This window comes from Podarcis liolepis, assembly GCF_965112155.1.
Source record: "Podarcis liolepis genome assembly, chromosome: 9".
Taxonomy (NCBI): Eukaryota; Metazoa; Chordata; class Lepidosauria; order Squamata; family Lacertidae; genus Podarcis; species Podarcis liolepis.
In genome coordinates, this window is record NC_139564.1 from 71,948,750 (window position 1) to 71,971,005 (window position 22,256).

Here is a 22,256-nt window from a genome sequence, read left to right on the forward strand (position 1 = left end):
CAGACAGCAAATGGAGGTCAACTAGTCCCTGAATTTATTATTCTTATTCTTATTATTTATTAAATTTACATAGCACCCTTCATTTGTAGCTCTCAGGGCGGTTCACAACATAAAAATACAATATAAAAAACACAGAATGCAGAGTAAAAATAAGAACAATAAGAAACTAATAGCTCCACCCACCACACACATTTAAAAGGGTTCTGAAACTGAAACCGTTCTGAAACTGCTTTTGAACTGACATAGTCTGGAGCTGCGATATTAAATTGGGTTGGCTGCTATATCTGCATTAGGGTGATCTGTTGCATTGTAGAATTACCAAACTGTAGGGCTGGAAGGCAGAGAAAATCAGCACCTCCTGAAACTCTCTCATTGACAGCCCACAGCTATTACTGCCTGCCAGGAATCAGGAATCAGGAATCACAAAGCAATGGGCAAACGATCTGGTTGTGCTCTTCAGATGTTGAGAGACAACATTTAGGCTCCAATCCTGCACACACTTACCTGAGAGTAAGTGCCATTAAACTCAATGAGCTTACCTCCGAGTAGACGTATAGGGTTGCCCTGTGGGCCATTTTCTAGGATGGCGTAGGAAAGTTTGGGGACTGGAAGTTGTTGGACTCTCAACTCCCATGAACCCTGGCCAGAGTAGCCAGTGGTCAGGGATGGTGGGAGTTTTAGTTCAGCAACATGTGGGTGGCCATAGGGGCCCCATCCCTGTCCTAGAGGACAAAGATAGCTCTACTCAAAAGGTTTCAGCTGGACTTGCAAATGGAACTCCAGTGCTGAGATGAGTCAACCCCAGAGCATAGCTGTCAACGTTTCCCCTTTTTTAAGGTAAATTCCCTTATTCCGAATAGGATTCCTCACAAGAAAAGGGAAAAGTGGACAGCTATGCTCCAGGGGTTGGTGATAATGGCTGACCCTTATCAACTCACGCAGCTGCATGGGATGATGTTGCAGGTTGACTGAGTTAATTTTCCTCCCTTCTCTTTATGCTTGGGCCAGTGTGAGTATTTCTATTATGGTTCCCTGATTGCATTTTGATTGACAAATAGCTGTCTAGGTACAAACTTGAAGAAAAAAACATAGTTTACTTGTGGATATTAATTGTTTAATTGCAAAGTAAAGATGTGCTTTAGTAAAAAAAAAAGTTTTAAAAAATTAGTACTTATTTCATTAACATGGTAGAAGCATGGAATTGTAGAATCTGCTGTTCCGGAGGGTCGGACTCGAGGCAATGGCTTCAAGTCACAAGAAAGGAGATTTCGACTAAACATTCGCAAAAGCAGTAAGAGCTGTTCAGTAGTGGAACAGACTCCCATGAGAGGTGATAGACTCTCTTTCCTAGATGACTCTTGGGTCCCTTCCAACTCTAAGATTCTAGGAGGTTGCTTCCGGCAGCAGATGCCAAGCTGCCGGCTGCAGTTGTTGGAAGTAGAAGCGTATCTTGCTCAGCTTTTGGATTTTTTCCTCCGTGTCCTTTCGGTGGCGATTCAGGAACCTGCACAACTTGCTTAGCCCCCTTTCTGGGTCCTCTTGATAGATGTGCTGGAGCATGGAAAGGCAGACATTGTGCAGCGCCAACGTCTTTGCAGAGGCCTCGGAGAGGAGCTTCTGCGACAGGAGGGGTCGCAGGGAGGCGTAGGACCGTATGTTGGAGTAGGCAATGACTGTCCTTCTCTCCATCACAGGGTTAACCTCCAAGACTGTACACAAATCCTTCAGGGCCTTGGCGCAGTCGTCGGCCCGCGTGTCGTTCAGGTCGCCCCAGCGATATGTGTAGTCCAGGCTTTTCAGCGTGTAGCTGGGCAACTCTGGGAACTTCTCCTTAATGAGGGGCAAGGCATCGATGAAACCAAAGATGGAGGCTTCGAATCTTTCCTCCTTGTTGATAGCTTGCAGGGCGCCAACCAGGGCTGGGAGATGATCCACAGCCCAGATGTCATACCCCACCAAAATGGGCAGGGAGAGGGAGCAGACGTAGTCGAGGAACCCCTCCAGCCCAGTCTCGGAGAATTTGATTCTTGCGTCTCCGCCAGAGGAAGGCACCAGCGGCCGGATCATGACAGAGCGGCAGTATGCTTCCTCTGCTAGGGCAACGAAGTGCAGGATATCGCCCGCTGAAAGAGCAGTGAGAGAAGGTTAGTCCAGATTGACCACAGAGGCATGGGCATCACAAATACAGTGGTACCTCGGGTTAAGAACTTAATTCATTCCGGAGGTCCGTTCTTAACCTGAGGTACCACTTTGGCTAATGGGGCCTCCCGCTGCCTCCATGCGATTTCTGTTCTCATCCTGAAGCAAAGTTCTTAACCCGAGGTACTATTTCTGGGTTAGCGGAGTCTGTAACCTGAAGCGTCTGTAACCCGAGGTACCACTGTAAATAAATATTACTCAAGAGCCATCAGGTTATTTCAGGCAAGAAGCCAGGCCAAATGGGTTGCTGATTTATTTATTATCATTTATTTATTGCATTTATACCCTACCTTTTTTTCTTCATGGTTCTCCCCCCATCTCATTTAATCCCACACAACAACCCTGTGAGGTAAGTTGGGCTGAGAGGCGGTGACTGACCCAAAGTCATCCAGAAAGCTTCATGGCTGAGTTGGGATTCAGTGGCAAAGCGCCTCCAACTATGGCATGAGAAAGTGAATAGACAAAAGTCTTTTCCCCTCTCTCATAACACTAGAATTCATTAATAATAATAATAATAATAATAATAATAATAATAATAATAATAATAATAATAATAATAATTTATTTATACCCCGCCCATCTGGCTGGGTCCCCCCAGCCACTCTGGGCAGCTTCCAACAGAACACTGAAATACAATAACCTATAAAACATTAAAAGCTTCCCTAAACAGGGCTGCCTTCAGATGTCTTCTAAAAGTCTGGTAGTTATTTTTCTCTTTGAAGTGGAATGCCGAAAGGTTCAGGACAGAGAAACAAAGTCCTCCTTCGTACGGCACAAATTCAAACTGTGGCACTTGCTTCCTCAAGAGGCAGGGATGGCCACCCATTTCAGTGGCTTTTAATGAGAACTGGACAAATGCATGGAGGGGGAGAGGGCTGCCAATGGCTACTAGCCAGGATGCCTCTGGTGCTGTGGGTTAAACCACAGAGCCTAGGACTTGCCGATCAGAAGGTCGGCAGTTCGAATCCCTGCAACGGGGTGAGCTCCCGTTACTCGGTCCCTGCTCCTGCCAACCTAGCAGTTCGAAAGCACATCAAAGTGCAAGTAGATAAATAGGTACCGCTCTGGCAGGAAGGTAAACGGCGTTTCCATGCACTGCTCTGGTTCGCCAGAAGCAGCTTAGTCATGCCGGCCACATGACCCGGAAGCTGTAAGCCGGCTCCCTCGGCCAATAAAGCGAGATGAGCACCGCAACCCCAGAGTCATCCACGACTGGATCTAATGGTCAGGGGTCCCTCTGCTCTGTCTCTACTGTTGGAAGCAGTGATGTTTCTGAATCCCAGCTGCTGGAAAGAGCAGGAGGGGAGAGTTGCTCTTTGGCTCAAATTCTGCTTGCAGGTTTCCCAGAGGCATCTAGTTGGCCACTGTGAGAACAGGATGCTGGCCTGATGCAGTAGGCTCTTACGCTCTAGGTAGCCATATGCCATTGATAGACTGACCTCCTCCGCCCGAGCTTTAAGGGTATTTTTAGAAGGCAACACCAGGGTGTGTGTGTGTGTGAGCACCTGATCTCCTTCCGCTTCCCTACAAACATATTCACTGTGGTTATCCAGTTTGCTCAGAGGCCAATCAGCGGGTGTCATGAATCTGTGCTCCTGCATCTTTTAAGTGCCTTGCAATACCCTTGCTACTCCACCTTTAGAAACCACCTGAGCTAGTGACCATCAGCACACCTTGTAGTTGGAAAGACCATAGGTAAGCTCACCACCATGCATTTAAAGCGCCCTTATACCTATTTATTAATCCAGAATGTGGCAGCTACAGTAGACTGGTGACTGAGACTGCAATGTGCTCTACGTGGGGCTACCTTTGAAGGTGACCCGGACACTGCAATTAATCCAGAATGCGGCAGCTAGACTGGTGACTGGGAGTGGCCACTGAGACCATATAACACCGGTCCTGAAAGATCTTCATTGGCTCCCAGTACATTTCCGAACACAATTCAAAGTGTTGGTGCTGACCTTTAAAGCCCTAAACGGCCTCAGTCCTGTATACCTGAAGGAGCGTCTCCACCCCCATCGTTCTGCCCGGACACTGAGGTCCAGCGCTGAGGGCCTTCTGGGGGTTCCTCGCTGCAAGAAGTGAGGTTACAGGGAACCAGGCAGAGGGCCTTCTCGGTAGTGGCGCCTGCCCTGTGGAACGCCCTCCCAGCAGATGTCAAGGCAATAAGCAACTATTTTACTTTTGAAAGACAACTGAGGACAACAGAATTCCCTGTTTAGGGAAGTTTTTAATGTCTGATGCTGTATTGTTTTTAATATTCAGTTGGAAGCCGCCCAGAGTGGCTGGGGAAACCCAGCCTGATGGGCGGGGTATAAATAATAAATTATTATTATTATATTATTATTTATCTACAGTGGTGCCTCTGGTTACATATGCTTCAGGTTACATACGTTTCAGGTTACACACTCCACTAACCCAGAAATAGTGCTTCAGGATAAGAACAGAAATTGGGCTCCAGCGGCGCGGCAGCAGTAGGAGGCCCCATTAGCTAAAAAGTGGTGCTTCAGGTTAAGCACAGTTTCTGGTTAAGAATGGACCTCCGGAACAAATTCAGTACTTAACCCGAGGTACCACTGTATTTTGTTAAATTTACACACTGCTTGATTGGAGGAAAGCTCAAAGGGCCTTACGAAAAGACTTTAGTGCTAGCTGCAGTCCCCAAACTATCTTCAAGGGCAGTCCCACGTAAATAACATCACAGTAATCTAACCACAAGGTGGCCAGGCTATCCCTTTCCACAAAGTTGGGGAAAGGGGCTCCCAATGTGGGAGCACCCCCAGACTTTCAAGGGTACGTGCGTGACAAACACACCCACCCACCGGAACAGGCCACCTGCCACAGGACCTGAGCCTTGTCAGGTTTCTCCTTGCCCTGACTGAGCCTCCAAGTCAAGGTGGGTTTGTGGCACCATCAGGTACTTGTGGATTTCCCCTGTGGCCCCTGGCTAGGCACCACTGGAAAACAGATCTGATCTGATACCAGCTTGTGCTCTCATTGGAATGTATGTTGGAAGAAGAAAAAGTTGGTAGCACATTCCCTGCTGGAAAGAGGGCAGGATGTGAGCAGCCCCTTTCCCGATGCCCCTCTGATACGCCAGCCTCTCCCTTCACTCCCAAGTAGGGATGGGAACATATGCCAATTTTGGTTTCTCTTTTTCCAGTCTTAGGTTTGGTTCTCCACAATTCCTCGTCAGTTTGTAGTTTTTTTTAAAAAGAGAAACTCCTCATGAAAAGCCACCAACATCTTAGTTCAAATCTCTCCTCATCTACACATTTGTGTGCACAGTTTTGCCCAATCTGCACATTTATGCAAACCAGTTTTCCCTAATATAAGACTTTCTTGTAGCGGCTTTTGATACAATTGATCATAATATCCTTCTGGACCGTCTAGAGGAGCACTGGGGGCACTGTCATACAGTGGTTCCGCTCCTTCCTCCTGGGGCGTGTCCAGAAAGTAGTGGTGGGGGATGAGTGTTCAAACCCCCGGGCCCTCACTTGTGGGGTGCCTCAGGGTTCTGTCCTCTCCCCCATGCTTTTTAACATCTACATGAGATCTACATGAGATCATCAGGGGGTTTGGGCTGGGTGTCCATCAATATGCGGATGATACCCAGCTCTACCTCTATTTTAAATCAGAACCAGTGAAGGCAATGAAGGTCCTGTGTGAGTGCCTGGAGACTGTTGGAGGATGAATGGCAGCTAATGGATTGAGGTTGAATCCTGACAAGACAGAAGTACTGTTCTTGGGGGACAGGGGGAGGGCTGGTGTGGAGGACTCCCTGGTCCTGAATGAGGTAACTGTGCCCCTGAAGGACCAGGTGCGCAGCCTGGGAGTCATTCTGGACTCACAGCTGTCCATGGAGGCACAGGTCAATTCTGTGTCCAGGGTAGCTGTCTACCAGCTCCATCTGGTACGCAGGCTGAGACCCTACCTGCCCGCAGACTGTCTTGCCAGAGCAGTGCAAGGTTTAGTTATTTCCTGCTTGGTCTACTGCAATGCGCTCTACGTGGGGCTGCCTTTGAAGGTGACCTGGAAACTACAACTAATCCAGAATGCAGCAGCTAGACTGGTGACTGGGAGCAGCCGCCGAGACCACATAACACCGGTCCTGAAAGACCTACATTGGCTCCCAGTATGTTTCCGAGCACAATTCAAAGTGTTGGTGCTGACCTTTAAAGCCCTAAACGGCCTCAGTCCTGTATACCTGAAGAAGCGTCTCCACCCCCATCGTTCTACCCGGACACTGAGGTCCAGCGCCAAGGGCCTTCTGGCGGTTCCCTCGCTGCAAGAAGTAAGGTTCTAGGAAACCAGGCAGAGAGCTTTCTCGGTGGTGGTGCCCGCCCTGTGGAACGCCCTCCCATCAGATGTCAAAGCGATAAACAACTACCTGACATTTAGAAGACATCTGAAGGCAGCTGTGTTTAGGGAAGTTTTTAATGTGTGACATTTTAATGTATTTTTAACCTTTGTTGGAAGCCGCCCAGAGTGGCTGGGGAGACTCAGCCAGATGGGCAGAGTACAAATAATAAATTATTATTATTATATATCCTTTTTACCAATACATGTGTGTTTTTATGCACACTTTACCCTGGGATATGCAATTTTGTGCACGTGACTTGTCTGGATAACTGCACTGCAAAATTCAGACTGTGCAGAAGCGCAGACTTTGCAGGATGGCTGGGTTTTGGTTTATGCATTGTTTTGGAAAGTGCAAATCAAGTGGATTTGCCTTCAAATGCAAACTGAACTGAATTTCTCCCCCACCCCTTCTTCCCAAGCGATTATTTAGCAGTATCTGATTTCAAAAGTGGCTCTCAGCCCCTTACGTAGAAGCTTCAGGTCGAAGAACACCATGGTCCCTTGCCCCAACTGAAACTCCTGCCTCAGGCGTTCTTCCTGGCTATTCTGTGATCTGTTCCTGATGTCCTGTAGCAAGCTAGATTCCTGGCGAGAAGACAGACAAGTGGGGGGGGGACACTTCAGAGATTATGGGCCACTGACTCACCTTTCCCCCCCAGCCACAACCACTGCACTGCTGCCTTGGGGAGGGGAGGGTTCCACGACTCAGAAAAAAGAGCATTGTGACAACTTAAAAGACTAACAAGATTTTATTCGCAGAATCACAGAACTGTCGAGAAGGAAGATACCCCCAAGCAGGGCTGGATTTAGGTTTGATGAGGCCCAAAGCTACTGAAGGTAATGGGGTCCTTTATATGTCCAGCTGTCCTTTGTCAACAACAAATTGTTGCTGTTTTTGTGTGTGTTGAATATATGCTATATGGTAATTTATGGACCTAATAGGTATCTAAAGCCATTTGCACATAACAAAATATGTATTTTATCAAAGCAATTGTTGAACTGAAATACAATTAAGAAGTATATTAACAGTGAAATACAATTAAGAAGTATATTTTGGGGGGGGCCCAAGAGAGTGGGGCCCTAAGCTATAGCTTGTTTAGTTTATACATAAATCTGGCCCTGCCCCCAAAGGTCACCTGGTCCAAACCCCTAGGAATTGCAGTAAAAATGTCACGAGTAAGATTTTTGTACTCAAACATCACCTTTCGGCTGATTTACAAAGTGGACCATTAAGATGATTCCTCATCATCCTGGAAAAAAGTGACAAATGGGATGCCGCAGGGTTCTGTCCTGGCCCCATTGTTGTTAAACATCTTTCTAAATGACTTGGATGAAGGAAATGAGAGGGTGCTCATCAAACTTGCAGGTGACAGCAACCTGGGAAGGGTAGCCAATGCCGCGGAAGACAGACTCCGGATTCAAAAGGGCCTTCACAGACTGGAGACCTGGACTTAAAACTTACAAAATGAATTTCATTGGGTACGAATGTTCTGCACTTAGGCAGGAGGAACCAGATGCACAAATATATGATGGGCGACACCTGGCTTACTAGCAGTACATGTGAAAAGGATCCAGGGGTCTTAGGAGACCACAAGCTTCGCATGAATGAACAGTGTGATTGATGCAGTAGCAAAAAAAATAAAATAAAATGAATGCTATTGTAGGCTAGTGCCCAGATCAAGGCAAGGAACAGTTCCACTCTACTCTGCCTTGGTCAGACCCCACCTGGAATACTATGTCCAATTCTGGGCACCACAATTTAAGAAGGATGTTGACAAGTTGGAAGGTGTGAAGAGGAGGGCCACCAAGATGATCGAGGGTCTGTAAACCAAGCCTTATGAGGAGTGGTTGAAGGAGCTGGGTATATTTAGCCTGGAAAAGAGGAGACTGAAAGGAGATATGATAGCCATCTTCAAATATTTCAAGGCCTGTCACATGGAGGATAGAAAAAGCTCGTTTTCTCCTGCTCTGGAGAGTAGGACTCAAACCAGGGCCAGATTTAGGGTTGATGAGGCCTTAAGCTACTGAAGGTAATGGGGCCCTTTATATGTCCAGCTGTCCTTTGTCAACAACAAATTGTTGCTGGTTTTTCCTGTGTTGAACATATGCTATATGGTAATTTATGGACCTAATATGTATCTAAAGCCATTTGCACATAACAAAATATGTATTTTATCCAAGTAATTGTTGAACTGAAATACAATTAAGAAGTATATTAATAGTGAAATACAATTAAGAAAAAGTATGTTTTTTGGAGTGGGGCCCTAAGCTACAGCTTGTTTAGCTTATACGTAAATCTGGCACTGACTCAAACCCATGGCTTCAAGTTACAAGAAGGGATATTCTGGTTAAACATCAGGAAGAACTTTCTGACAGTGAGAGCTGTTTGACAGTGGAACAATTTCCCTCGGGAGGTGGTGGACTCTCCCTCCTTGAAGGTTTTTAAGCAGAGGTTGGCTGGCCATCTGTCATGGATGCTTTAGCTGAGATTATGGCATTACAGGGGGTTGGACTAGATGACCCCAACTCTGCAATTCTACGAACACTGAAGGTTTGCTTCGCTGCGCCTATGTCACAATCAGGTGCAGGAAAAGGATTGCTCTTTTATTATTCTGTATAGCTGAAAAGGGCCACCAACGTGCTGCGAGACCACGGCCTTCACAAGGGACTCCGTTGTCCAGGGGGCAGTGAGGAGGGCACCAAGCGACAGCGTGGCAGCACCTGGGTCTCTGCACTCACCACAGATTCGTCGTCGGTGATTTCGTCTCCCGAGGAAATGCTCACAGGAGCATCACCTGCAAGAGAAAAGCCGGACATCCAATGAAGGCGAGCCTTTTGCGCTGGCCTTTCCCACTGCCATGTGGCTCTTAATATCAGAAATAACTTTCTAATGTTAAGTTACAATATACAGTGATAGCTCGGGTGACAGACGCTTCAGGTTACAGACTCCGCTAACCCAGAAATAATACCTCGGGTTAAGAACTTTGCTTCAGGATGAGAACATAAATCGCACAGCGGTGGCACGGTGGCAGCGGGAGGCCTCATTAGCTAAAGTGGTGCTTCAGGTTAAGAACAGTTTCAGGTTAAGAACGGACCTCCAGAACAAATTAAGTTCTTAACCTGAGGTACCACTGTACACACAAACAAGCACATTATTATTTTTGGATGAGGCACACTTCTCTCACAGCTGGCTCCAGTTTTAAAAATGCATTCCTGTCTTTCTGTCAACCAGGCAATGCTTCTTCCGAGATTTGTGTATGTACCTGTATTAAAAATATATACAGTGGTACTTCAAGTTAAGAACTTAATTCGTTCCAGAGGTCCATTCTTAATCTGAAACTGTTCTTAACCTGAGGTACCACTTTAGCTAATGGGGCCTCCCGCTGCCGCCGCACAATTTCTGTTCTCATCCTGAAGCAAAGTTCTTAACCCGAGGTACTATTTCTGGGTTAGCGGAGTCTGTAACCTGAAGCGTATGTAACCTGAGGTACCACTGTATTTTTGAAAACCTGATTTATTGTGGGTGCTTTTTCATCAATAGAGAAGGTTTCAATCCACTATGTGACCTGACTGATTAAACCGGGGGTGGGGCGACCACGCCCCTCCAGAGTGGCCAATGGTCAGGGGTGCGGGTGGGAATTGTAGTTCAACGACATCTGAAGTGAACCAGGTTCCTTACACTTGGTGGCCAAGTGGTTCAGGTGATGGATTAGAAATCCACTGGCATCTTGCCCCATGGGTTCAAATCCCGCTGACGACGTACCAATGTTACTATTTGAGAGCTAGCGTGGTGTAGTGGTTGGTTAGACGATGACCGGGGACAGACCAGGGTTCAAGTCCCCACTCAGCCATGAAGCTCAACGGGTACCTTGAGGCCAGTCCCTGCCCCTCAGCCTAAGAATGGGGAGGTGCGGAGCTCCTTGGCGAAAAAGGTGGGGTATGAATGCCACAGATAAATAAAAATACCTGGATTAAACAATTCAGCCTTCTTTAGGCTGTCGATTTCACAATGAGAAGCATTAGTATCCCGCCCCCCTCAAAAAAGATATCAAAAATGTGTGACTGGGCCTTAAGAATCCCTGAGTAAAACAGCAGCTTCTGTCTGTACCTGACTCAGACAGCTCTGGGTCAGACCTGGGGGCCCACTTTGAGCTGTCCATGCCTTCTCCTGCCTTGTCCCTGCTCCCTCTGGAAGGGGAGCATCCTGGAGATGGAGAACTGGTCCAAGTTTGTTCCAGCCTCTTGTTGCTAGGCAGCTGCCTGGATCTGGCACCATCGTCATCATGTTCCATTTTCACCACTTTTGTAGGGGTCTGGACGGCTCTTTCCAGGTAGGCACAGTTCCTCTTTGCTGGCGACTTCGGGAGGTGGCCCTAGGAGTAGGAATAGGATGAAATGGCCATTAATTGATTAATTCCTTTGTGCAGCAAAAGCCACTACAAAGTGAGATACAAAAAAAACCCCAAAACCACACAAACAAAAATATCACGCAGTTAAAATAATCGTTAAAGTTAGGTTTTCCATCTAATAAAAATTTGTTCTTCTAAAGAATTCAACAAATATTTCTCATTGAAAATGCCACTCTAAAGAGAATGCAGGCCATCTTTGTCAGAAATGTTAAGGGGACCTGTCCCCTAATAAAAAGTGTGGGGAAAATAAATGAATGATTCTGAGACATTTGAATTTAAAAGAAATGTTGTTTAACAGAAAGTGGAGAAGATGGATGCTATCATGGAGTGCATATCTTAAATAACTTCTTTATGTAACTGGCTGATGGAAAATCAGAAGTCTGTTTTATTTTTATTTGTTGTTTCTTTTTCTTTTCTCCCCTCTCTCTTTCCTTTCTTTTTCCTGCTTCTTTCTTTTTATCCCCCCCCTTCTCTTCTTCATTATTTCTTTCGAGTCCTACATCTGGGGTCTTTATTAGGGTCCAGGGACTGCATGTTCATGGGGTGGAAAATGTTGATGGAGGACCCTGGATGGGAGACTGGGAAGTGCCGGTCTCCCAGGGTGAGAGAACTACTTTTAAGAGCGGGCTTCGTATTCTATTTTTACTTTGGGTAGCTGTTTCTGTTTTTTATTTACATTCCTTTTCTATACCTTATTGTATCACAACAAAACTTTAATAAAAATCTTAACTGATTTTAACAAAATCAGGTATTGGACACAGGATAATAAATCAGTGCATAATATGGTTGAGATATGAATCCAGGGGAAGTATGGATGAGACCTCTGGTTCTTCCACATCACATAGTGTTGCCATAAAATCCAGACACAAAGGTTATTGAGCTTTTTTGGGGGGGGCGGGGGGGGGGTTGCCTGAAGCTGTTGAGCTTTAAAGCTAATTTAAAGAAAAGTTGCCCAAACCAACACTGCCAACATGGGTTGCCATCCGACTGGCATTCTTGCAATTTCCACCCGGAAACTGCTTCCAACTGCAGTATTATGCATATGTCCAGGGACGTGGGTGGCGCTGTGGTCTAAACCACAGAGCCTAGGGCTTGCTGATCAGAAGGTCGGCGGTTCGAATCCCTGTGAGCTCCCATTGTTCAGTCCCAGCTCCTGGCCCACTTAACAGTTCGAAAGCACGTCAAGTGCAAGTAGATAAATAGGTACCACTGCGGCGGGAAGGTAAACGGCATTTCCGTGCGCTGCTCTGGTTCGCCAGAAGCGGCTTAGTCATGCTGGCCACATGATCTGGAAGCTGTCTGCGGACAAACACCGGCTCCCTCAGCCTATAGTGCAAGATGAGCGCACAACCCCAGAGTCATCTGCGACTGGACCTAACGGTCAGGGGTACCTTTACCTTTACCAGGAAATTCCAGACATTATCCTAGCAATTCCTAGCATTATCCCACATTTTTACTGTTCCAATCTCTCTCTCTCTCTCTCTCTCTCTCTCTCTCTCTCTCTCTCTCACACACACACACACACACACACCCACCCACACCACACCCACACCCACACACCCACACACACCCACACCCCTAGAAGGAAGCCCCCTTCCCACATTCGTCACAACCAGAGAATGCAGGACAGTGGGAGGGGAACAGAGGGAGGTGAATTGTGCTTTCTGACTTACCAGATTACTGGTGCTTGAGTTGCTGCTGCTGCTGCTGGGGCCATCTGGGTCGCTGGTGTTTGTCTTTCTGGCCACTGCATTAAGGCGATGGTGGGGAGGCTGTTTTTCAGACCCTCCCTGCGGATGGGTAATGCAAACAGTTTTATGAGTGTGTTAATAGAGAAAACTCCCCCTATTATCACATGAATACTCTGGAGTTAGCCATTTGTGGTAGTGTTTATAATAAAACAGTAGCAAGGTGAAGGCTCCACTCCCTCCCTCCCCAGAGGTCCAAAATGTGAGGAGTCACTTCCAACGTGTGTATCTAATTGTGTTCTGAAGACTCTGTGAAGGTTTCCACAGTGAGGCACAAAAACCTAGTTCAAGACACACACTGTTTACAGAGGATTTTAAGCAGCCCAATTTGATGGCAGGCAAAGACTTTCTTGTTCCAAGAGGCTTTTGGGAACTGCCTGTTTTTAAGGAAAGGACTGGTGTTGGGGCGTTTTTATTGCAAAGATCTGTATATCTTAATAGACACACAAGCACACACATGCTTAAATGTTTTTAAGGATGTTCCCCTCCCCAGTTTTTAGCTGTTTCTGTTTTATCTGTGTGCTGCCTTTGACTAGATGACTGAAAATATTCGGAGTTGAGAGTAGATTTCATGCTCTTTATTCAGCTCATAGTGGTAAGGAGGAATGGAAGTTCCCCCAGGATGTCTGCTTTATATACATTATTTACACAATGGGCCCCACATAATTGGCTAATTCCGGGATTCACCTATAGGCCCATCAGGTTGCGGATTCACTTCCACCTAGAGCTGGATTGGGTGGCTCCTGTGGACCAATCAGACTGCTGCATTCTGGATCCTATTGTTCTAGGACCAATCAGACTGCTGCATTCTGAATCCTATTATTCTAGGACCAAGCAGACTGCTGCATTTTGGATCCTATTCAACTCAGTCATGACAATGACCCCCAGGGGCTCTTCCAACTCTAGGATTCTAATTCTATGACCATATTTTCCAAGCCACTCAGCCCCTGATAGGATTTCACTTCTGCTCAAGGATTCGAAAGCAGGTTGCCCTGCCTATCTAACCCCATTCACTATCCAATGGTTAAACTGTCAGCTTCTCCCTTAAACTCTCTCTTTTCTCTTCTGCGTGGCATCTCTGAAAAGATCCCTCATATATGCAGCTGGAGTTTGTCAATGTGGAGACGACAGTTCAAGATGAACACCAGAGACAGGGGAACCTTCAGCCCTCCAGAATTTGTAGGGCCACAACTCCCATCATCCTTAGCCATTGTCCATGCCGCCTAGGACTGATGGGAACTGGAGTCCAGTAGTGTCTGGAGGCTCACTTGTTCCCCAGTCCCAATGTATGCAAAAGCAGCTCTTACCTGGTTGGGTGCAGTTTCCGGTCCACCTGGGACAGCTTCTAAAAAAGAGTGAGGCATTATTAATTAGAAAATGGAGCAATTTGTCTTTTCCTATTCAGAGACAGAATCACCAAGTATTTCAATCCTGCAGCCATTACTGGCATATCTCTGTTAGTTTTCCCATCTTCCTATTCAGTGCACAAAACTTTAAGGAATGTATTTCACTTTGAAACTTTACTATTCTATAAAATTGACCATCCTTGCACCATAAAGCATTAATGAAAAGACCTTTTTAACTTTTGCCTGTCAATCATCCTTATTGTTCTATATAATCATAAATCCTACGGACTCCCACTTCTTAGGACCATCTCCATTTTGCAACAGCGCAAACTGTAAGAGGCAGCTTGCTTCTGAGCGCCAGTAGCTGGGAACTGCGGTTGAGGGGAGAGCTACTCTTGCACCCGGGTTCTGCTCTGGGGGCTTCCTGCAAGGAGCAGCCAGTTGGCTGACGGTGAGAACGAGATGGTTCACTGGCCTGGGCCAGGAGTCTTTTCTTATGACTTTGCATAGTTGACCTGGGGGCATCCAGCTTTTGTCAAATTGTAGGCAGGGATGAAGTATCAGCAAAATATTGCATCCGCGTTTGTCACCTAAGATTAGGTGACAAATTATATACCGAGTCGAACCACTGGTCTGTGCAGCTGTGTGTTGTCTGCTTTTGCTGGCAGTGTCAAGATGCCAGGATTTCAACCAGGGCCAGTGGTGCAGTTAGGGAAATTTTAGACTATAATAATAATTTATTATTTATACCCCGCCCATCTGGCTGGGTTTCCCCAGCCACTCTGGGCGGCTTCCAACTGAATATTAAAAACAATACAGCATCAGACATTAAAAACTTCCCTAAACAGGGCCGCCTTCAGTTGTCTTTTAAAAGTAAAATAGTTGTTTATTGCCTTGACATCTGCTGGGAGGGCGTTCCACAGGGCAGGTGCCACTACACAGAAGGCCCTCTGCCTGGTTCCCTGTAACCTCACTTCTTGCAGTGAGGGAACTGCCAGAAGGCCCTTGGCGCTGGACCTCAGTGTCCAGGCTGGATGATGGGGGTGGAGACGCTCCTTCAGGTATACAGGACCGAGGCAGTTTAGGGCTTTAAAGGTCAGCACCAGCAACACTTTGAATTGTGCTCGGAAACATACTGGGAGCCACTATAAGTCTTTCAGGACCGGTGTTATATAGTCTCGGCAGCCACTCCCAGTCACCAATCTAGCTGCCGCATTCTGGATTAATTGCAGTTTCCGAGTCACCTTCAAAGGTAGCCCCACGTGGAGCGCATTACAGTAGTGCAAGCGGGAGATAACTAGAGCATGCACCTCTCCATTAAGTCTAGACTCTGGGCTTAATTATCTTATGAGCGGCACTTTTTGAGATGGTCATGTGCATTCCTTCACCTGTGGTCCAGGAGCCCCTCCTGATCATTCTGTTGATGGGGTCTCTAGACTTCCACCCTGAAGCCTACCAGCTAAACAACTCTCCTTTACTCAATGATGGCCACATACCAAAAAAATGACCTCTTACAATCTGTGCAAATCTGTCACAAAAAAGTGGGCAGCAGCTGCACAGATCTTTTTGTTCTGCCTATCTGGAGACGAGCTGCAGAAAGTAGTCAATCTAGATCCCGTATTTTTCGCCCTATAGGACGCAATTTTTCCCCTTCAAAAATGAAGGGAAAATGTGTGTGCGTCCTATGGAGCAAAGACGCCATAGCCCCGCGACCCTCTCCCGGCTGGAGAGGTGACGCACGGCTGTGGCAGGAGCCTCTCCGCTGCTCCCTGACCTGCTCTTTGGAGCTGGTGGTGGGCTTCCCCCCGCCAGCCCCAAAGAGCAGTCGAAAGGAACCTGAAGCCTGGAGAGCGAGAGGGGTCAGTGCACACCGACCCCTCTCGCTCTCCAGGCTTCCAAGGTAGCCGCCTGAACGCACCTTAAACGGCACCTTGTTTTAGAGCGGGAAAACAAGAGGGGGAAAGGGGCGCTGGACAGAGAGGGGGAGATTTTTTTTTCTTGTTCTCCCCCCTCTAAAACAAAGTGCGTCCTATTGTCCGGTGCGTCCTATGGTGCGAAAAATACGGTACTCTGAAAGCTGAAATCTCTCTGCACATGAGCTATGACAGTCAGTATGTTAAGAGCTTCTGACTGGCGGGTGTGTAAGAGGCAACACCAACAAGATGGCTCTGATTATTTCTTTGCTCTGGCAAAGAACCAGTGTAGAAGTCCTGTCCTGGTGCCACCACTGGGCCTAGAGCTTTCCACACACAGAGCAGGAGGTCTGCCACTGGGCTCACTTCCTCTCCTACCCAGTCACACCAGCCAGTCATTTCTCTTCAAGACCCTCACCTCTGGCCTTTGTCACTCTTTCATACAGAGCCTGGAGCTGGGTCTTGACCTCTGCAAAGTCCCTCGCTTGGATCTGGAAATTGGCAACTGGTGGCTGGTTATCTCTGAGCTCCTCCAGCGAACTTTTGATGTAGGGTTGCATCTCCAAGACCACCTGGTCAGAGGCATATTGCTGCATCTTCTCCACCAGCTGCTCGCTGGATGCCATCCTCTTGACCAGGCCTTCCACCTCCTTGAGCCTCCTCTCTACATCCTTGACTTGTTGCTGGTGCTGCTCCTCCACTTCTGCTAGGAACTTGGCCTCCTTTTCTTGCAGCACCTTCACCATCTTGCCAATCTGTTGCTGGATCAGCTCCCTCGTCTCGTTCCTCGTCTTCTCCATGCTTGCCACCAGCTCCTGGAGGCTGCGGTAGGTCTCGCTGTGGTTGCTTTTCTTGAGCTCCCTTTGCATGCTCTGCAGCTCGTTTTGCATGCGCCTGATTTCGTCCGGTATTTCGCAGTGCTGGCTCTGGTGTTTGCTGTCCAGCGTAGCGCAAACCACGCACATGGGCCGCTTACACTCATTGCAATAGACTCTGTAAATCAAATGCCATTGGCTTTGTTATTGGGACTGCTGCTCATAGTTATTATTATTATTATTAGCTTTTCATTATGATTATTTTAAATTCTAGTAACACCGAAAATTAGTTCTTTTTAAAAAGATAAAGGTAAAGGGACCTCTGACCATTAGGTCCAGTCGTGACTGACTCTGGGGTTGCGGCGCTCATCTCGCTTAATTGGCTGCCGGGTCATGTGGCCAGCATGACTAAGTCGCTTCTGGTGAACCAGAGCAGTGCACAGAAACACCGTTTACCTTCCCGCCGGAGTGGCACCTATTTATCTACTTGCACTTTGACGTGCTTCAAACTGCTAGGTTGGCAGGAGCTGGGACCGAACAACAGGAGCTCACCCCGTCGCGGGGATTCGAACCGCTGACCTTCTGATCGTCAAGTCCTAGGCTCTGTGGTTTAACCCACAGTGCCACCCACGTCCTTTTTAAAAAGATAAGTTGTCACAATTGCCAATATTGAGGCACTGAGTTGATCATAAAACATGCAGAGAGGGAAAGAATGTTTACTGAACCCAGGCACTCCCATAGACCTGCATACGGGCTCATTTTGATTGTATGTAATCTGCTCTGGGAGTCTTTCTGGCTCAACCACAGGGCACAAATGCTCTAAATAAATACATGCAACCTGATGCTTCTGAGCTGCTGTATTTGTATATAAAATAAAATTAGACCAAACAGTCAAGAAGGAAACCTCATCCTTATATCCATCTGAATCCAGGAAGTTGGATTCCGTTGGAGGCAGCCCATTGGATCAGGCCAATGGCCCATCTAGTCCAGCGTCCTATTCTCACAGTAGCCAAACAGACACCCATGGGAGGAATCCCACAAGCATTCAGGCAGAGGATGGGACAGGGGCTCAACCCTGGCACTCAAAATAAGAGCTCAGCAGAGCCGTCTTTCCTATTGGGCTTAGTGGGGCATCGTGCCAGGGCACCAGACTTTCAGGGGTGCCCCAGTGAGTGGGGGAGCTGTACGGCTTTGCCAGCGGCCTCCCCTTTCCCTGCCCGCCCGCCAGCTGTGCCCCGTCAACCATATGGCTGGTGGGCGTGCAGCTTCCTTCCCAAGCCTTCGCGGGAGGAGAGCGATCCCTGCAGAGGCTTGGGAAAAGGTCCCTGGAAATGAGAGAGGTGGGCGCCGAAGGGATCTTGGCACCACGGCGCAGGATATGCTTAAGACGGCCCTGGATTTCAGACTGAGAACGAAGCGCTGGCGGACCACCTACCTTGCAGCGTCGTTATTGTGGGTTTTTTTGGGACAGTTCATGACACTTTGCTTTCTGGTCTCTGCAAGGAACTTTGCGCTCGACATGCCCTGGAGATTCTTCAGTGTTTTGACTTCATGGAGGCTGTTCTTCTTGACTCTCTCATGGTTGGTGAAACACACGCCGTCGCAAAAGTGCCAGTCACATTCGGAACACCAGAACACCGCCTCTCTAGAGCTACAGCTGCAGGCCAAATCTTGGCCTTGGCTGATCTTCTGGAAGATGCTCAGCTGGGACTGAAGGTTTGCAAAGAGCATGTTGGGCTTCAGTTCAGGGAGAGAGTATGGGGATCTGCATATGGCACAGTGACCACTGGGCTGGTTTTCTTCGAGGCACTGGGCGCACAGGTTGTGAAGGCATGGCAGCAGTTTGGGGCTCTGAACTTCCCCGTGGCAACTCTCACACAAGAGGAACTGTAATTCACCCATCTCCTGTTGTGGAAAAAACAAGGATAAGGGGCAATAGTTTGGAAGATGCCCGTTAAGCTTCAAGTAGGGATAGGAAAATGGGGGGTCGGGGTGGGAATCATCAGCGTTTTGTTGCAAATTCCTCCCAGCTTACACATTTCTGTATGACATTTTTTCCGTAACTGCATGTTTTGGAAAGCAAAGGTGAATCTACATTCAGTGGCATAGCGTGGGGGGTGCAGGGGGGGCCGGCCGCACCGGGCCCAACATCTGGGGGGTAGGGTTAGGGGGCGCAAATCCACGGGTTAGGGGGCGCAAATTACTTGCCTTGCCCCGGGTGCTGACAACCCACGCTACGCCACTGTCTACATTGTCTATCAGAGATCCCACAAGCCCCACTTTGCAGCCGAATCTCCTGGCCCAGAACCGGTTTTTGTTAAAACAGCCCAGGGGTTTAGTGACTCGCAGGTCTGGCCTTTCTCAGAGGGGGCTACTGCTCTTGGAATTTCAGTGCCCAGGTGTTCTAAGGGTTTGCATCCTCTTGAGCCAGAGGACACGGCTGCCTACTACTTTGGAAAAGGGGAGCCTCTCCTGGCTCTTGCCCTCAGCTGCCATGGTTGCCAAATGCACAACTGGCTCGAACACAGATCAGGTTACAAGGTACACAAGCCAGCAGTTGTATCAGAGCACTAAGGCACATGGCTGGGCATAAGATAAGATGCTGTCCCAACACCTTATATGCCCCCTGAGCTCTCCTTTTTACCAGTGGCGTAGCGTGGGGGGTGCAGGGGGGGCCGGCCGCACCGGCCGCAACATCTGGGGGGGGGGCGCTCGCTCGCACTAGCAGCTCTCTGCCCCCTGCTAAAATCCACGGGTTAGGGGGCGCAAATTACTTGCCTTGCCCCGGGTGCTGACAACCCACGCTATGCCACTGCTTTTTACAGTTTCGGGTTGAGGCAGGGCATGAATTATTATTTATAACGGAAACTATGTACTTAGCATTGCCTAACACAATTGCAAGGAGGCAGAATGAGTTAATGATTACTCATTTCCTGATAACTTCCAGCTTCCTGCTGAGTTAAGAAAAGGACCAAACCTAGATGAAGGTATTCTTGCAAGGACACACAAGAACGCAAGACTCTGGATCCGGCCCTTGGTTGATCTAGCCCAGCATCCGCTTCTCAGGGCGGAAGATCAGATGCCTTTGCAAAACCCACAAGTAGGACGTGAGCACTACTCCCCGCCCCCAACCCCCTGTGACTGCTATGCAAAGTCTTACTGCCTCCAACAGCAGACATGAAAAATGCCTTTTCCCAATACCCTTTTAGATGGGGGCAATTGGCAGAAATGACTGGCAGAATCCGTGACCAGGGAGAAGAGTCGGTGGAAGAGGATTGGAAGAAATTTAAAGACTACTTGCAGAAATACTGTAAAATTAATGAATGTTAAAATGATGTTGGAATGGAAAATAAGTGGTATTGGCAAAAAGACTATTAAGAATATGTAAATATGGATTGATAATGGTTGAAAATATATAGTTATAATAGGTTAAGATATCGAATAAAGATAAATGATAGAGGGTAAGGATTTGCTGAAAGGAATTTTAAATGGGAATACAAAAGGGGAGGTGTGAGGAAGTCAGGAATCAAGTAAATGAACTATAAGATATGAAATACTGATTTTTCTTCTTTTTTAAACTGATTTTTACTTTTTGTGTGTTTTGTTTTTGGTATTTTTGTACCCTTCTTTTTTCTTTTTTCTACTGTGGCTATTCTTTGTTTTTATCTTTTATGTTTAAATTTTGTAAACTTTTATTGTCTTTAAAACTTTAATAAATACTATAAAAAAAATAGATGGGGGCAAATCCCTTTCCTGGGTAAGACAGAGTATTTTGCTGGTTCCACTCTGGTGACTGTGATATCGATTCTGTTCAGAGCCTCTTAAGGACTCTGGCCCCTCCTCACTCCCACCAAGCCCTGTATTACAGATGGAAGCCAATTTCATTTCCCTCAGTTTCTCACACACACACACACCCCAATTTTAAACCCAGTTCTCCACATTTTGCAGGAATTTGTGGTTTGTTTTTTTAAAAAAATTGTCATGAAAATTCACCAGCACTTTAGTGCAGTTTTCTCATAACAAACACATCTTTCGATTCAGTCTTGACTAATGCACACATTTTTGCAAGCAATTCCAGTATGCTTGCATTTCATTTTCGCTGGTAAAATATGCATTTCTGTAAACATTGCAAAATTTGGACAATTGAAAATTTTAGAGGATAGCTTTGTTTTGGTTTGAATATTGTCCAGAAAACATTAACTTGGTAGATTCAGCTGTAAACAACAACAACAACAACTTATTATTTATACCCCATCCATCTGGCTGGGTTTCCTTACTGAACCGAGTCCCCCCCCCCCCGCCCTGTCCTTAATTCTCTATATCTCTCCCCCCCCACCTCCTTCGCTTTCACCCTCCTCTCCTCTACTTTTAACACATACGCAAGTTCCTATGTTAGAGCGTATCACTTGCAGGACCAGCGCCAGGGCTGGGGGGGGGCGCGCACTACCATCCTTGAGCGTCTCTGGTCTTGCAGCTTTCCCCCCTCCTCCACCCCCCCCCCGCTCCCTTTTCCCACCATGCAAAAGAAGGCAAGGAAATGGAGAGGGAGGAACAGCTCCCTCTGGGCTGCAGTAGCTTGAAAAGGAGGGGTGGGCGCACTGAGGACCCCCCCTAAAAGCTGGACCCCTTAAAACTGATCTCTTGTCACGGCACGGAAGTGGAGCAAATCTGGAAAGAGCTGCCGAAGGATGCCTTGGCTGTAAATGCCCCCGAGAGTTTCCTTGTTCCCTGAAACTCAGCCGAGTCCTCCCAGGACAAGTCCAGGGTCTTACCTGGCTCTCGGAGAGGGATGCTGAGGTCACCTGAGCCATGCTTGTCTTCCCACGAAGCTCTTTCCTCTTCCAGAGGAGCTCTTAACCGAGAAGGGAGGCTGCCCGGATACTTGTGCTTTTTAGCTTTCGTTTTCATAGAAACGGAAAGTCTTCCTGATTGTTGTTTGCGCCCGTGGGCGTAGCCAGGATTTATGTTGGGGCATAACTGTCAACATTCAATTTTGAAAATAAGGGATCAGCAGCCTCGAAAATAAGGGATCAGCAAGGAATTTCCCGCAAAAAAGGGAATCTTGGCAGCTATGTGTTGGGGGGGGGGGCGAGGATTTATTGGTGGGAGGACCAGAACGGAGCTATCTGCAACACGACTGGTCAGTTAAATACAGTGGTACCTCAGGTTAAGAACTTAATTCGTTCTTGAAGTCCGTTCTTAACCTGAAACTGTTCTTAACTTGAAGACCACTTTAGCTAATGGGGCCTCCCGCTGCGATTTCTGTTCTCATCCTGAAGCAAAGTTCTTAACCTGGGTTAGTGGAGTCTGTAACCTGAAGCATCTGTAACCTGAAGCACCTGTCACCCGAGGTACTTCTGTTTAAGAACTTAATTCGTTCTGGAGGTCCGTTCTTAACCTGAAACTGTTCTTAACCTGAAGCACCACTTTAGCTAATGGGGCCTCCCGCTGCGATTTCTGTTCT

The 22,256-nt window shown here is 47.4% G+C and overlaps 1 protein-coding gene across 3 annotated transcripts; it reads right to left on the minus strand.

Annotated features, from left to right (window-relative positions):
- Positions 1–29: 29 nt before the first annotated feature.
- Positions 30–21,851, minus strand: LOC310686608 (protein PML-like). 3 transcript variants are annotated; one of them, XM_083460466.1, is made up of 9 exons: positions 21,565–21,850; positions 18,228–18,697; positions 16,396–16,970; positions 14,026–14,060; positions 12,644–12,760; positions 10,670–10,934; positions 9,301–9,356; positions 7,029–7,146; positions 30–2,123 (listed from the first exon to the last, which is right to left on the minus strand). In XM_083460466.1, exons 1-9 carry the CDS (start codon positions 21,601–21,603, stop codon positions 1,384–1,386), a joined length of 2,415 nt encoding a protein of 804 aa, XP_083316592.1. In that variant the 5' UTR covers positions 21,604–21,850; the 3' UTR covers positions 30–1,383. The 3 variants fall into 3 exon arrangements, with proteins under 3 accessions (XP_083316592.1, XP_083316591.1, XP_083316593.1); XM_083460465.1 differs by having other exon boundaries at positions 14,026–14,063; positions 21,565–21,849; XM_083460467.1 differs by lacking the exon at positions 12,644–12,760 and having other exon boundaries at positions 14,026–14,063; positions 21,565–21,851.
- Between the last annotated feature and the right edge of the window lie 405 nt (positions 21,852–22,256).

Bases quoted from the DNA above. Each gene is read 5' to 3' on its own strand.
- LOC310686608 (XM_083460465.1), bottom strand. From the start codon at position 21,603: ATGGCTCAGGTGACCTCAGCATCCCTCTCCGAGAGCCAG. The intron at 14,064-16,395 runs GTGAGGGTCTTG...ACTCTTTTTTAG, and splicing joins AAGAGTGACAAAGGCCAGAG to AAGCTGTCCCAGGTGGACCG. The intron at 10,935-12,643 runs GTAAGTCAGAAA...TCCTACTCCTAG, and splicing joins ACTCAAGCACCAGTAATCTG to GGCCACCTCCCGAAGTCGCC.